The following is a 15591-nucleotide window of genomic DNA, read 5'->3' on the forward strand; positions in this document are numbered from 1 at the left end:
AGGGATACAGTCAGGCTCAAGGGCCATAAAACTGACAAGTGCTACTGCAGATGATGCAATTCTGTCCAGGTTCTATTACGTGAGAAGGGAAGTCCATCAAGGTATTGATTAGTCTACCCTAGATTGTGGCTAGGTGGCAGAGGTCATCTTGAAAATTTGCCCTTTCTGCAGGGTCACCCCGGATTTTTGGCTTCTGTAGCTGAATCTGTTTTTGTTGACCACAGGGCTCTGTAATCTTTCCTGCTGCTAACCAGTGACAAAATGCTTGTGCTCTTTCTTTTAAAAGTGATAAAATATGTATATACCTAATTATTTTATTTAATTTACTAGTACATCCCCAGCATGCAGTACATCATGTAGCCAGGGCCTGTAAAATAAGTGCTACTAGTCCACTATAGCACTCATTGTGCCACCCAACAAAGTACCACTGTAATATATGTCTACTGGTCTGCCATTGTAGCCTAAATGGGGAGTTTCACAATACAATTTCGACCTGGCATGATAAACCCTTTAGTACTTTTAAGTGACCTCTAAGCTGGGCTCTAAGGCTCATATTTATACTTCTACATGCAAAACTGCTTCAGCGCAGTTTTGTGTGTAAAAGTATAGCGCCGGTTAGCGCCATTCCTGGACCCTGGCCGGGTGGCATATTTATGGAAAGGCGCTAGCTGGCACTAATGCCTTGTTAGTGTTCCTGTAAAGGATGCTAAAAGGGCGTGGGAGGCGTGGGGTAAACCAGAGGTTGTGCGTTGAATTATGGCGCTACACTGTTTAGAGGCAAAAAATGCCATTAACACCATTTCCTGGCTCACAGCCCCCATGTACATGGCTCCTGTCATAGTAAAGACAGGAGCCATGCCCACCACCCCAATGGCCATGCCCAGGGGACAAATGTTCCCTGGGCATGGCCATTTGGGGCAGCGCCATGCAGAGGGCCCCAAGTCAGGGCCAACGAGTGGGGAAAAAAAAGAAAGGAAATATATACTTACCAGGACTTCCCTGGGATGGGTCCCCGACCTGTGGTGTGCCTCTAGTGTGGGTGGGACTAACCCTGGGGCCAGGAAAGGGCACCTGTGGGCTCTTTCCATGGTCTCTGACCATGGAAAAAGGCCCACAGGTCCCCTAAGGCCTGCTCGGACCCAGGCGTTAAATAATGGCGCTAAGCAGGCTTAGCACCATTATTTAAGCCCTCTATCCCACCGTGCTAGATTTCAGCACGGGGGATAAATATGGCGCTAAGGCCATATCATCAGTTCCTGGATGGGAACTCCTACCTTGCATCTCATTGGCGCAAGGTAGGTTTTCACGTCCAGAAAATGACGTAATCTCCATCACTTTGGCGCTAGACGTGTCTAGCGCCAAAGTATAAATATGGAGTTAGGTTTGCACTGAATTAGCATTAAAAAATGACGTTAATTCGGCATAAACCGAGTATAAATATGGGCCTAAATGCCTATAGAGCGGGGTGCATGGTATTTAAAAAGAAGGGCAATAATGTTTTGCATGTCCTGGCAGTGAAAACCTCCAAAGTCATTTTTCACTGCAGGAAAGCTGGCTCTTCCATAGCGAAACACTGGTTTACATTATGACAGTTATTAATGCTTAATGTCAGTTTGGGAGCAGCTTGAAAAAATATTCAGGGGCTTATTTTAATGGTAATTTAAATTCCGTCTCAATGGTTAAGCCTGATTTTATATTACTATTTTGAAAATTACATTTTTTACTAGGGATGTGCTGAAAGCTCCGGTCCGCTGGCAAAGCTAGCAGAGTTTTTGGAACTCCGTGCTCGGCTTGGAGCGTGGAGTTGTCCAAAAACTCTGTTAGCCCCGCCGGTGGAGCAGAGCTCACCCGGTGTGTGCTGCAGCCCAATTGGGCTGCACATCGCAAGTGCAGACCGTCTGTACTTGCGCTGTGCAGCCCATAACTGTGCTGCAGCGCTCACCGGAGCAGATGAGGGAGGCAGCCGCTAAAGAGGAGGACCCCCCCAGGAAGACCCTGATAAATGCTCTACTCTCCTCTCCTCGTCTCTTGGTCATTGTTTGTGTACACTGGTGCACTAACAAGGACTGAAATGGCAGGTTTCATTGCCTACAGCCCTGGCCTGAAATCAGGCCTGGGCCGTAGGCTGTGAAAGCTGTGGTTTGAGATCTCTTGCGCACCGGCCTGTCCTGCGTGCAGTGCACATGGGGCAGGTGGGTGCACAACAGGTCTGGCAGCTTTTGCTGCCTACGGCTCTGACCTGACTTCAGGCCAGGGCTGTAGGTTGTGAAAGCTGCAGTTTGAGGCCTTCTGTGCACCGGCCTGTCCTGTGTTCAGTGCACATGAGGCAGGCTGGTGCACAACAGGCCTGGCAGCTTTCACTGCCTACAGCACTGGCCTGAACCTAGGCCAGGGCCGTAGGCAGGGAAAGAAAGCTGCAATTTAAGGCCTCTTGTGCACCAACCACAGCACACAGGACAGGTCGGTGCTCAAGAGGCCTGAAACTGCAGTTTTCACTGCCAAGGCCCTCTCTTGAATGTGCCCGATCTCTGAAGTGCAAAGCAGAGTCGTCTGGTGCATTCAGGACTCCGCAGTTCACTGAACTCCGCCTCCACCGAATTCCACAGAGTTTTTTTTTTTTTTAACTCCGTGGAATTCCACGGAGTCAGACTCCATGAACTCTGCCTAGGCCTAATTTTTACAAAGTTGTTGTTTTCCAGTGTCACCTTATTACTGAATGGCTCCCTGTGGTGAGATGTGGATTGCTTCCACTGTACAAAAGGCTTGGATATGGAAAGGTGTTTTTCTTCCTTGACCAGGATGACATGGGGATTGTGCTCAGCCTCTTTCTGAGCTTCCTAGGGTGCCTAGCCTGTCACTGGCAAATGTAGCTCATAGCTAGGCCTGCCTTCCTGTGTCTTCCTAGCTAGTCAGCTCAGTTCTACACCCATTGAAAGCAGGAGCTGCAACAGAACTGGATTGGAGTAACCAAAAGGGACAGTTTGTCCATTATCACAGTCACACCTCTGGGTGGGCACAGGGAGATCTGACCTGGGGAAGAAGGGTTCTGCTATGCTGGATTTTGGTGGAGAAGGACCCTGTGGGATGGTTTATAGTATAATACACAGGATGTGCTGTAAAAGTGGGTAGGATCACCCCTTGGAACTTTTACTCCTTTGTTTAGAGAGTAGCCAGGTTTTACCCCATATGAAGGATGGCAGTGGGTAGAATAGTGGCATCCCCAGTATACCTTGTAGAAAACTCCTTGACCTGTAAAGTTCAGAAGTATTACCCTGCAATCTGAATCCTGGTGGAAAACCGGACCTGATTGCTTTGAACCCAGGGCCTCACAAGTGACTCAAGTCAAATTTAATGTAGCAATTCACAAATGGTAACTTTTAGAAAGTTGCCACTTTTTTGCCAAAAGTTTTGCACTAGCCATTTACGGTTGCACACAGCTGCTGTCCTTCTGCACTCCTGAGGAGAATTGAGGTCAATTCTCAGGAAGGAAAACAAAGGACCTGCTGAGGGAAAAAGTGTGACCTACTCCTGGCAGGATGGCCAGGGTGGATCTAAGGATCAAAATATGCGAGTTTCAAAGGGGTAGCAGACCTTTGATTGGCAAATGGTAGTCAAACTGAGGAGGGGCTGATCTTTTCTTTAGGCAGACAAGCTGGCATCTTGAGGAGAGAGGGGGAAGCCATTGTTAGACTAGTTTTCCAAGGGAAATGTAATCCCCATGCAGATACACCTCTTGTTTGTGCTAGGGGGCTCCACACCATAAAAGAAGTGTTCTGCTGTGTTGGGAAAGGACAGAATAGTGCATCCTGGGCTAGCTTGATGCCACACTTCACAGGAAGTTGCCACAAGGCAGGAAGGGACCTGGCAGCCCGTGGGCTACTTAGTTAGTTACCATATTCGCTAGGCCGATAACAGGCATAATAGTGGCATTCCTGGCACCTAGACTTCAGATCACATCAGCATTGGGGAGACTACTGAAGAAGGACTACCTGCAGTTATCTTGACCCAGCAAAGAGAGACTACACCAAAGCCAGGACTGCCCCCTGCGGCACCTTCATCTAGCAAAGAAAGGACACTGCCTGTGGTGCTCCACTCATGGAAAAGTTGCCCACAAGCCCCAGACAGAAAAGGTGACTCCAAGACTAAGTTGGCTGACTCTGTGTTACAGCCACAGGACCTTAAAAGTGGAAAAGGTCTGCACCCTTGAAAGCCAAGCACCAAGAAACTTACCCATCACTGGACACTGAGATGCAACCTTGAGACCAAGTCCTGACTTTCAAAAGCTACACTTGAATCTGCTGGAACCGAGAGTTTTGTCAGAGTGCAGTTTGGTCACCCACCACAGAAGTTACTACAAGTTGTAGCGACCCACTGGTTTTGCTGCAATCAGAGACCAGTAGACCAGTGGCAACCAGTTTTGTGCTGGACTACACCCGGACTTCCTGATACATCAATCCTTGAGGGCAAAGTTGCACCAACCCTTTGCTCGTGGACCAAGAGGGTAACACAGGAAAACACTGAAAACTGGCTCAGTATCTCTGAGCATCTTCAGTATCCTGAACCCCTTGCATCAGGACCACTTCATTGACTTCTACAGCATTTCACCCACACAACCTGGAACTGGACAGGCCCCTGCTTAAGCCAAGAGGTAACAACTCAGCTGGACCTAACTGGTCCCTTTGACTGGCTCCCTATTGGAGTTGGTACAGGAGTGCCTATATAGGTGTTTTGAAGTTACTTGTTGTGGTTAATCTAAAATCGTGAGTCACTGTAGATTACAAAGATTTATTGAAAAGCAGTGATTTATTATTTCTTTGAAAATTCATATATCCAGAACTTTCCTCAGGGGTTTGGCGTTCAGGTGTCCATTTAAAGATACAAATACAAAATATTTTCATAAGTGGGTGCTGGATCTTTATTGTGTTGCATTTTTTTTTTATCTGACAGTTTTGATACTTCTTAATGCTTTTCGCCTTTTCCTTTGATGACATCTCACTGGCAGAGCCATAGCTACCCAGGACTGGAATAAGGTTTTACAAACAAACCTGGCTGGGCCTGATACAGAATTGTGGCTTTATTACATGATGAGGTTGCACAACCGTACTAAATCATAAACCACTTTTCTCACAAATAAAAACGTCAAATTGCATCCATCAAAGAGAAATCGATCTTATGTTCTCAGTCAGGCATCCTGAAAACCTGGACAGCTACCATCTATTAGGATAGAGCTGCACATTCCTTCTATATGAGTGCACGCCTTTGTAATACGACCAAAAATAACTCAACTTGCATGTGCACTGTCTTTACATGAAGGAGAACATCAATATCAGCTTTGCATGGAACCTATCAATGTCATACAGGAGTGTCCGTTATGTTAGCGGAGCCTATATCTCAAGGGATTCTTGGGGCAGTTAGCACCACGCTGATCAAAAAATAATTTACAGAAATATTGTCTTACATACATATCCTGTCCTAAATATTGTTCACAAAAATATAAATCCATTGGGTGTAGAATTCCTATGGACAGCTATATTGTGTAGATGACATTTAAGCAACAATATTTATATCAGACAATCACAACATTCTGGTACCACACCAATGAGGCTACACAATTCTCACCTGATTTTGCTCATTTTCAGAATGGGCTGAGCGTCTTGATGGGTATGCCTGTGAAGAAGAAAATGTCAAAAACAAGTAGTGTATTTTTTCAATTGGGCCAAACTGACATTAGGAATTACATTTACATATAGTAAACAAGCACCTACCGGCAGAGCCCAAACCACACCAAGGAGACTAATGCAGATTACCGTCGTCTTCAAGTTCATTGTAGATCTACAGATGGGAACAGTACCATTGATTAGACACTGCGCAAAGCTGGGAGCGACAGCTCCTGCAAAACACCCTGCTTCCTTGTACCCTGGCAGGCACTGAATTATTTGTCGGAACCTTCGACTTGCAAACCAGCCACTCAGATGCAATATGTACCATTCCTAAGCCTTAGTTAGTTCTAGCTTAACTTGACAATATTACTACACAAATACCACCAAATATATGTTCCTTAGATCACCTTGTCTCTGACCAATGAGAATCCGACTAAAATCTCAGAAACGTAATAGGCCCTAAGACTCAGATACCGCTAGAGGACCATGGTAGAAAAGTGCCATACAAATGCTTGTTACATAACATGACGAGATGCTGCTGTTAACTACCACGTCCTGCAGAGTATCTGCTTCTGCATATCGTTGGCCTGTACTCAAGGACTGACTTAAGATACATCAATGTTAGACTCCTCCAAATGAGATTTAAAAGAGCGATTTGGTACTAATAGTCTGTCCGTAGATCCACGACACCCACTTTCTATTTCAAGCTGAGCTGCTTTACTAAATGACGTGATCGTTAGAAAACCACTTGATCTCACCGTGCTGCAATAGAAATTCTTTATGTGCATAAATGTGGAGATTGTAGCCACAATCCATCCCCTAAATTACTCTAGCAGTGTAGCCCAACATATATCTGTAGTTAAAGGTCCTTCATCTGAGTTGTTGATTCGAGCCTCAGGCCGGGCATGTAAGGAGAGAGAATGCCTTTACCAACCTGTATACTCCACAGCAGAAGAGTTTGAATGCTGTTAGAACATTCCACTTGCTGGGGTAGAATGTCCTGAGTTTTATAAGGTGAACAGAAAGAAAAGCATGTGATGTTGAAGTAGAAGGTCTATACTAGCCAATAATGTCCTACTGCCATTCTGTTTTGTTAAAGGGAGTTCTTAACATTCAGATGTTCAATATCCTGAATTATAAGTGAATATATAGGCAAGCACACTGGCAATTGATCTTGAGCAAGATGAGAACATGGCATGGAAAATTGAAAACCAAAATCCAGTTTTAAGAGAAGCATAATAAAAACCCATATTTGGTGGTGGGGGGCAAAACTAGAATAAGAGAGAAACTGAAATGAAGTGTCAAATGAGTTTCAATAAATCAGCAGTCTTATGATATTGGCATGGTTTAAGGTGAAACACACAGGTTATGGAGCAGCTCTAACCCCTGAAATAGAAGCCGCTAAGATTACAAATGTAAACAGGCAGTGATGCCTGTACGTAGCTGAGCCCCTTAATGAGGTGTTGAAACCCTTTGCAGACAGGTAGCACACTGATTGGAAGGAGTGACTCTGATTGACTGTTTTGAGTATAGTACGACTTGCATGCTCAGGGTAAATGACATATATAAGGACCAGAGTTGTGTGCCTATATTTTTTGTCACTACTCCTATGCATGAATGTGAGGCAAAATATAGATGAGTAACAGCACACGGCCATAGAGGTAGCCATGCTGGTGGTCATGCAACGATCGCCTATGTGGAGTCTTAACAGTAAGGGGCATATTTAAGAAAAGTGGCACTGCACACATTGCAGTGCCATTTTTCTTGTGCCCCTTCACACCCCCCTAATGCCATCATGTGTGCGCCGTATTTAAAATACAGCACACCATGGTAGTAGTTAGGGGACTAGCGTCAGAATTTTTTTTGTTAGTTCGCCGCTTTGCAGGATTAGCATAAAAAATTCTGACGCTAATCCTGCAAAGCACCCAGAGGCCCATTGTAATCAAAGGAAGCTTCCTTTTACCGCCTGCTCTGAGTAGGCACTAAAAGTGCCAAGAAAAATGGTGCAAGGAAATATCTTAGATATCCTTGCACCCTTTTTTGTCCCCCTAACTGGGTAATGCCCCCTTTGCATACATTATGCCTGGCCCAGCCATAATGTAGTGCAAAGGGTCACAAAGTTGCACAATGCATGCATTGCGCCACTTTGTAAATATGGCGCACATTTTTGGCCTTCAAATGCCACATTAGCTTTAAAAAAGTTACGCTAATGTGGTGTTGGAATGGCACTAGTGGCTCTTAAATATGCTCCTAAGTTCTATATTTATTCAAACCTAGAAAGTACTGACAGCAGTGCTAATCTCCCAGGTAATGCTATATGAACTCAACCCAGGAGTGACAAAAGCCCAAAGTGCCATCGCTAATCCACCAAATAACATATTTCTGAGGTGCAGTCAAGGAGTTCCTGATTAATGTATCAGGTTAAGCAAATAGAGAGAGAGAGAATAAAAGGTGAAAGGACAGAAGCCATGGCAGAAAGCCAAAACATACAGCACCTACCCATGGCCCTCAGGGCGGTACATCAAACACACAAAAGGGCATGACCAGATGTGAGTCCTTTGCTCACTGTGCCACTGGAACCAAGCTACACCTGACTGAAGAACCCTAATCAGGGCGAAACCTGTCTTGGGCTTCTTAGTTCCGGTTCAAAGAGGATCTGACTTGGCAATTTGAGCTGGACTGCTCCCACTGGATCAGGGGCAAGACTGATTTGCCCATGGCTGGATCTAATCTGAGGTGCCATGGTGGCCAAAAGAACAATGGTTTGGAAAGCTACTCCAAGTGACTTCCAGTGGTTAGATTTATTGCAAGCATTCTCCCAACCCCACCTTTTGTGTGTTTGATATGTGTGTATATATGCGTGTTTAACATGTGTGCGTATGAATCTGGATGTTGTTTGTAATCATACCTCAACATTTTAACTGCTTTTTTAACCCTCTCCTAAGATTTTGGTAACTCAACAAAAACAGTGCTTTCATATCAGAAGCACCTCCCTGCCATCGCACACACTTTACAAAATCCAGAGCTTACCCCAAACTGAGATGTGGTCTATTATATAAATTGCTGACTTTGAGAACAGAAGTCCTTTTTCTTACGCCATAGTCGATTCTCTGGAAATCTCTTGATCTTTCTTTCCAAATCCTCCGAAAGTTTGTCAGGAAAGCAAACCGAGGTACAAGATGTCCCTGAACCTCGGTTCCCTTACCTGCCAATATATGAAGAACATAGATAACGGCTGGCTATCAGTAATTTTTGTTGTGAAATAACCTGTGGCATTCTTTAAAACCTCGAAGTGCCTAGAGGTGAATAAGGGCCAGATGTAGCAAAGCGTTTGCGACTCGCAAATGGCGAAAAACGCCGTTTGCGACTTGCAAAAGCCTCACCGGAATATAGAAATGCATTTTGCGTGTCGGATCCGACTCGCAAAATGCATTTCCGACTCGCAAATAGGAAGGGATGTTCCCTTCCTATTTGCGACTCGCAATGCTATGCAATTCGCAAATGGACTTGCAGTTACCATCCACTTGAAGTGGATGGTAACCCAGTCGCAAACGGGAAGGGGTTCCCATGGGACCCCTTCCCCTTTGTGACTGGATATGAAAATATTTTTTCAGAGCAGGCAGTGGTCCAAGGGACCACTACCTGCCCTGAAAAAATCAGAAACAAAATGTTTCGTTTTTTTTTTCAAAGTGCAGCTCGTTTTCCTTTAAGGAAAACGGGCTACACTTTGAAAAAAAAAAGACTGCTTTATTTAAAAACAGTCACGGACATGGTGGTCTGCTGTCTCCAGCAGGCCACCATCCCCGTGAGTGCCCAGACTCGCTATGGGGTCGCAAATTGCGACCCACCTCATTAATATTAACGAGGTGGGTCTATGCGACCCCATAGCGAGTCGCAGAAGGTGTCTGAGACACCTTTCTGCATTCCAAATTGCGAGTTGCAATTTGCGAGTCGCTGGGACTCGCAAATTGCAAGTCGCAATTTGGAGTTTTGCTACATCTGGCCCTTAGTTCTCTCTGTGGAGTTATAAAAGTCACCTCATTTGTAATCGTACACAGTACCCGTTGCAAGACACAGGTTATACTCTGCGTGCATAGCTCCTTCCACGCAGCACATTCATCACAATATAACAGCATAGCTCCCAATAATAAAGCCATCCTACCTTCCGTTTGGCTGTGGATCAGGAGGATGAGTTCTCCGTCTGGTGAGGATGTCCCCGAAGCTAAACAGCAGAACGCTTGGTTCAGTCCTTTCTGAAGGGGTGGTGAGTCCTCTGCGCCTGCACTGTCATCTCCTGGCATTTAAACGCTCTCGAGTCCCCTGGCCCTGCCCAATCCCTGGTGAGCACCCAGCTGACATCATGGGACTCCTCTCAAAGCTTGGTCTCCCCACCTTCTCCTACGCGGTTTACAGCTAAACATTTCGATGCAATATTGGTTTAGCAAACCGGTCCACCCACTGCCAGCATGTAAAACGATTGATATAGTGAAACTTTACGTTTCACACGATTCTCTTTCATTTAACTTAGGGGGAGTTATCCGCTCCCCCCAACCCCCGCCCCTCCCGAAATGTTGATGTCACTGTTGAGTTTAAATAGAAATTATCCTCTACTCAGGGGCATGCATTTGCTTTCGTAGTTGATGCCCCAGCCACGAATGTTTATAAGAGAGTACTCCTTTCAGGTATGCAACACCAGTCGTATTGTTATGGCACATTTCAAATAAATGACACGGAACGTTCAGTAGGAAACATCCACTCCCATTTTCTTAAACTCACCATGCAAGACACCCTGGATGTTGAGGGTATAACAAGGACGTCCGCCGAGGCAATGCAGGGGTCACCTTTGTGATGTAATGTTATGTTATAGTCATTTATATAAAATCACTGTATTCACATTACTATGGCCTCACACCGCTTTTAGAAGTTTGTATCTTCACAAACCAGTCCTATGTGGCGTGCACTGTACCCCGGTTTACTGCTGGAGAAGAAGGCAGTATTGTGTTTTTTGCTCGTAATCCAAGGGGTTTATACTCTGAGCTCAATAGTATGAAAGTAGCCCTCCCATCACAAAGGACCCTCCTCCCAGAGCCTCTGAATTGACTTGTTCTGCTCGCTCCTTCCCCGTGCTGCTAAATAAACATACTTAGCACCAAGTGACAACTTTGCCTCCCCAGCGACAAATCAGAGTTTTTCTTGCTCAATATTAGCAGTGTCTTTTTTCCACTCCCCAATGGGTAACAAATCAATTCTGCGGAATGCAGTTTTGATTCCTTTGCATTCAATTAATTTAGTGACACGTTTCAAGTTTAAGTTCGTTCGCCAAGTGCCTTGGGTTTGGGGAGGTTAGTAGGATCTGGGCTAGTCTGTCTGAGTGCCAAGTTGTCTCCTTTTTTGGCAGCAGGTGTGATCTGGGCAGTTTGTACAGTGAATGAAGGTCCCATGGCTATTGACGCTTTTGGCACTGTTGTTCAAATTTGCAAGATCTAGCAAGGACTGGGTAATTGGATGTAACATTTGTTCCAGTCAAAGACAATTTACAGAATAGTGTAAAGAAGGACCTATCTGCCTAGGTGCAGATTTCAGTCCTTCTTTACAACGAGGTGCAATCTGAGCAGTATCCTCAGTGAGAGACCGGCCCCGTGTCAGTGAAGAATTTTGGTATCTATTGTGCAACTTCACATCTTCGCAGATAGTGGCAGCTGGTAGTAAGTTGGATATGCGACTATTGCCCACTGGATGAAATATACAAAAGGACCGTGATATAAAGCTAGCTCCATCAGGAGGATCCTATTAGAGCAAACTAAGGTACTGAAAGCAGCAGGTATTTAAATTGGTTAAGTGCTGGTCACATAAAACCGTGTGAGGGAAGATGTTTAGGAGTGTTGGGGTACCCTGGTTGTGTTGGTAGTGCTGCCATCTTCCTTTCCCCAATTCTGAGAAACTTAACTTACCTGCAATTCAGTTGTCGGTCATCTGGGGAAAAACAGACCAACACGGCCTGCTTTCGTGTGTGGATACTACTTTGATTAAAAAACACTTTTAAAAGTGTCTCTGGTCCAGTATCAGATCTTTTCAGGTGCATATTAGGTGAGGCAAGTGCTCTTCTTCTTTGCCTAATAAACACCTACGCAGGCCTGCGATTCTCTGGCACTAGGGTGGGTATAGCTGTGATGGTAACAGTCCAAAGCAGTGTTTTAGAAATTTCTCTTTAGCCCTATTGTTGTACCCTACATAGACATATGATTGAAGCTTGGGTGTTCTATAACTATTCAAAACTAGCCAAGCATTTTTCTTTTGGTTAAAGTAGTTGTTGGAAATGGGGTCTTTGGTTGGCAATCAGGTTACCCCATGTCCAAGCAAGGACCCTCACTCTAGTCAGGAAAAAGGAGAATCACCCTCAGTAAACCCCTGCTCACCCCATTGGTAACTTGGCATGAGCAGGAAGGCTTAACTTCAGAAGCAATGTGTATAGTATTTGTATCAGCACCCACAGTAACACAGTAAAAACACTACAAAATGACACAATACAGGTTTGGAAAAATAGACAATATTTATCTGAACAAAACAAGACCAGAACAACAAAAATCCAACATACACAAGTCAAGATAGGAATTTTAGAAAGAATAAGAGTCTTAACCATTAGAAAACAGTGAGCATGTGGTTATTGCATAAAAGTACCTATGTAGCGTCAAAGTAAAGCCGCACGGGCAAGTGTGCATCAAAAAATGCCAGCGATGCATCAATTTCTCACTCGCAAGCGAGACCGTGCATCATTTCTTCTCTGGTCGGGTAGACATGCGTAGTTTCTTCTCTCCCACAAGAGAGCGATGCATCGATCCCGGACGGGTACCTCGGGTCTGGGCAGGCTTTGAGTTGATTTTCCGTGCCCTGCGATGTTGCATTGAAATCCAGTACCACGGTATCAAGAAACCACGCTGCGTGGGGGCTTGCGTCATTAACAGCAGCCACAACAGGTGTTGCACATCTTTTCTTCACCACGTTGCATCGACCTCCAAACTGCAATGCAGGTGGAGCGTTGTTTTTAGTCACGAGGCCAGTGGCGCATCGTTTAGCAACCGTGTTACGTGTGGAGCATCAAAGTTTCCAGCACAGCGGTCTTTGCATGGAGTTCTGTCCTTTTCACCAGTTTCACCTTTCAAGGGCCCAGACACAGGTTAGGGCATCACTTTGCAGGGCAGGACTCTCAGCAGAAAGTCCAGGTGCTGGCAGAGAGAAGTCTTTGATGTCCCTGAGACTTCAACATAAGGAGGCAAGCTCATTTTAAGCCCTTGGAGATTCTTCACCAGTGGTAAGTCACACAAAAGTCAGTCTTTGTCCTCTCTCAGGCAAAAGCAGCTACTACATGCTAACCCAGTCAAAGCACAGTCACAGGCAAAGGGGCAGTACGCCTCCTCCAGCTTCTTCAGCTCTTCTCCTTGGCAGAGGTTCCTCTTGGTTCCAGAAGTAATCTGATTTTCAGGGGTTTTGGGTCCTCTTCTTATACCCCTTTCTGCACTGCACCCTGCCCATGGGGCTGCCTAGGACCTAACTTAGGGTTGTCTTACGTGCATAAAAAGGGAAGGTTTAGGCCTGGCAAGTGGATACACTTGCCAAGTCAAATTGGCAGTTTACAACTGCACACACAGACACTGCAGTGGCAGGTCTGAGCCATGTTTAGAGGGCTACTGATGTGGGTGGCACAACTAGTGCTGCAGGCCCACTAGTAGCATTTGATTTACATGCCCTGTGCACCTCTAGTGCACTTTACTAGGGACTTACTAGTAAATCAAATATGCCAATCAGGGATAAGCCAACTTACACATAGAATTTATACAGGGAACATTCACATATTGCCACTGGTCAGCAGTGGTAAAGTGTCCAAACTAAACAAAACTGCAAAAACAGAATGCAGCACACAGAAACAACCTGCAATGCAGAGGGAAAAAGTTAGGAGAGACCACACCAAGGATGCCAGGTCATACACATTTCTCCCCCAGCTGAAAGTGGGGAGCAAATACCCAACCTCATGGGAGTACTCATCACTAAGGCAGAAAAATCTGGATAGACAGCATTGGGGTTGGCTGTGCCAGGTAGGTGTTCCACTGTAAAGTCCATTCCCTGTAGGGAGATGGACCACCTCAACAATTTGGGATTCTCACCCTTCATCTGCATTAACCAATTTAGGGGCCTGTGGTCTGTCTGAACCAGGAAGTGAGTCCCAAACAAGTAGGGTCTTAGCTTCTTCAGAGCCCAGACCACAGCAAAAGCTTCACGCTCAATTGCACTCCACCCACGTTTCCTGGAAAGTAACCTAATGAAGGCTACAGGTTGCTCAAAGCCCTCTTCATTAAGCTGGGAGAGTAATGCTCCTATACCATGCTCTGAGGGGTCTGTTTGCACAAGAAAGTCCTTGGAGTAGTCAGGTGCTTTCAACACAGGTGCTGTGCACACAGCAGCCTTCAGGGCATCAAAAGCTGTCTGGCAAGACTCAGTCCAGATCAGATTTCTGGGCTGCTTTTAGGAAGTTAACTCAGTCACTGGAGCAACAATTGTGCCATACCCCTTGACACACCTCCTATGATATCTAGTGAGACCCCAAAAGGCTCTCACTTCAGCCTGGGTCTTGAGGGGCTCCCAAGCCAGAATGGTTTAAATCTTTGGCTGTAGGGGTGCCACCTGGCCACTCCCCACCTGGTGTCCCAAGTACACCATAGAACCCTGCCCTATTTGGCACTTTCTTGCCTTAATAGAGAGGCCTGACTTCTGCAGGGCCTCCAACACTCTGCAGAGGTTCTGCAAGTGTTCCTCCCAAGTGGAAATGAATACAGCAATGTCATCCAGATAGGCAACACTGAAATCATCCAGTCAAGTCTACACCCGGTTGACCAACCTCTGAAAGGTGGCAGAGTCATTCTTCATCCCAAAGGGCATCACCCTAAACTGACAGTGCCCATCTGGTGTGGAGAATGCATACCTCTCCTTAGCTCCTTAGCCCCCTCAGTTAGGGCAATCTGCCAATTACCAGAGGTAAGATCAAATGTACTTAAGTACTTGTCAGCCCCCAACCGATCGATGAGCTCAGCAGCTCAAGGGATGGGGTGCATGTCAGTCTTGGTGACCGCAATGAGTCCCCAGTAATCCACACAGAACCGGAGTACTAGAGTGGCACCAGGAACAGCAGCTTTTGGGACCAAGACCACACGGCTGGGCCAAGGGCTACTAGAAAACTAAAAAAAAAAAATGCTAACATCTTAGAAACTTCATCCAGAATGTTAGCCCTAACCTTGTGTTTGACAGGAAGACTGTCCCTAGTGTCCACATCGTGTGTACACAAGTGTGAGACCCCTGTGGTTAAGGACAACAGGGAGGAAAACTGACCCAACACCTGGTGACAGTCCCTCTGCTGCTTCGGGATCAGGGAGGGGGAGAGGTTCACTCCCTCCACAGACCCATCCTTCTATCCAGAAGACAGAAGGTCAGGAAAAAGCTCACTTTCTTCCTGCACCCCATCATCTGATGCTATCAGAATGGACCATTCAGTCCACTCAAAGTGTGGTTTGGGCTGGTTCACATGCAAGGGGTTCCTGGGAGTCCACAAGTCTATCAGGTAGGTGACTTTACTCTTGCACTCCACCACCTCAAATGGCCCAGTCCCCTTGTCTTGGAGCATCCTAGGCTCTAGTGGCACCATCACCACACTTTCTGGCCAGGCTGAAACTTGACCAGAGTGGCATTCTGGTCATACCTGCATTTGATGTCTTGTTCCTTGCTTCTAGGTTCTCTTATGCGAGACCCCAGAAACGGGCAGGCTGGTTTCTCACAGCCAGCATGTAACTGAATACATCCTGGGGGGTTCTCTTTAAAGCCTCCTTTACAAAACTCAAAGGTCCCCTGAGAGGGTGGCCATACAATAGGATAAAGGATAAATCCA

General features: G+C 45.9%; 1 protein-coding gene across 1 annotated transcript in view; it reads right to left on the bottom strand.

Annotated features, from left to right (window-relative positions):
- The window catches only part of LOC138290790 (protein starmaker-like), a 32346-nt gene extending 22387 nt beyond the window's left edge, over positions 1-9959 (bottom strand). Inside the window, exons 1-3 of the mRNA XM_069230271.1 lie at positions 9823-9959; positions 5766-5832; positions 5620-5667 (exon numbers count right to left, since the gene is read on the bottom strand). Coding sequence (XP_069086372.1) covers positions 5620-5667; positions 5766-5825 — 108 coding nt within the window. The 5' untranslated portion in view covers positions 5826-5832; positions 9823-9959. The remainder of the gene's footprint in view (positions 1-5619; positions 5668-5765; positions 5833-9822) is intronic.
- Positions 9960-15591: the final 5632 nt, after the last annotated feature.

This window comes from Pleurodeles waltl, chromosome 1_1 (assembly GCF_031143425.1).
Source record: "Pleurodeles waltl isolate 20211129_DDA chromosome 1_1, aPleWal1.hap1.20221129, whole genome shotgun sequence".
In the NCBI taxonomy this organism is placed as follows: domain Eukaryota; kingdom Metazoa; phylum Chordata; class Amphibia; order Caudata; family Salamandridae; genus Pleurodeles; species Pleurodeles waltl.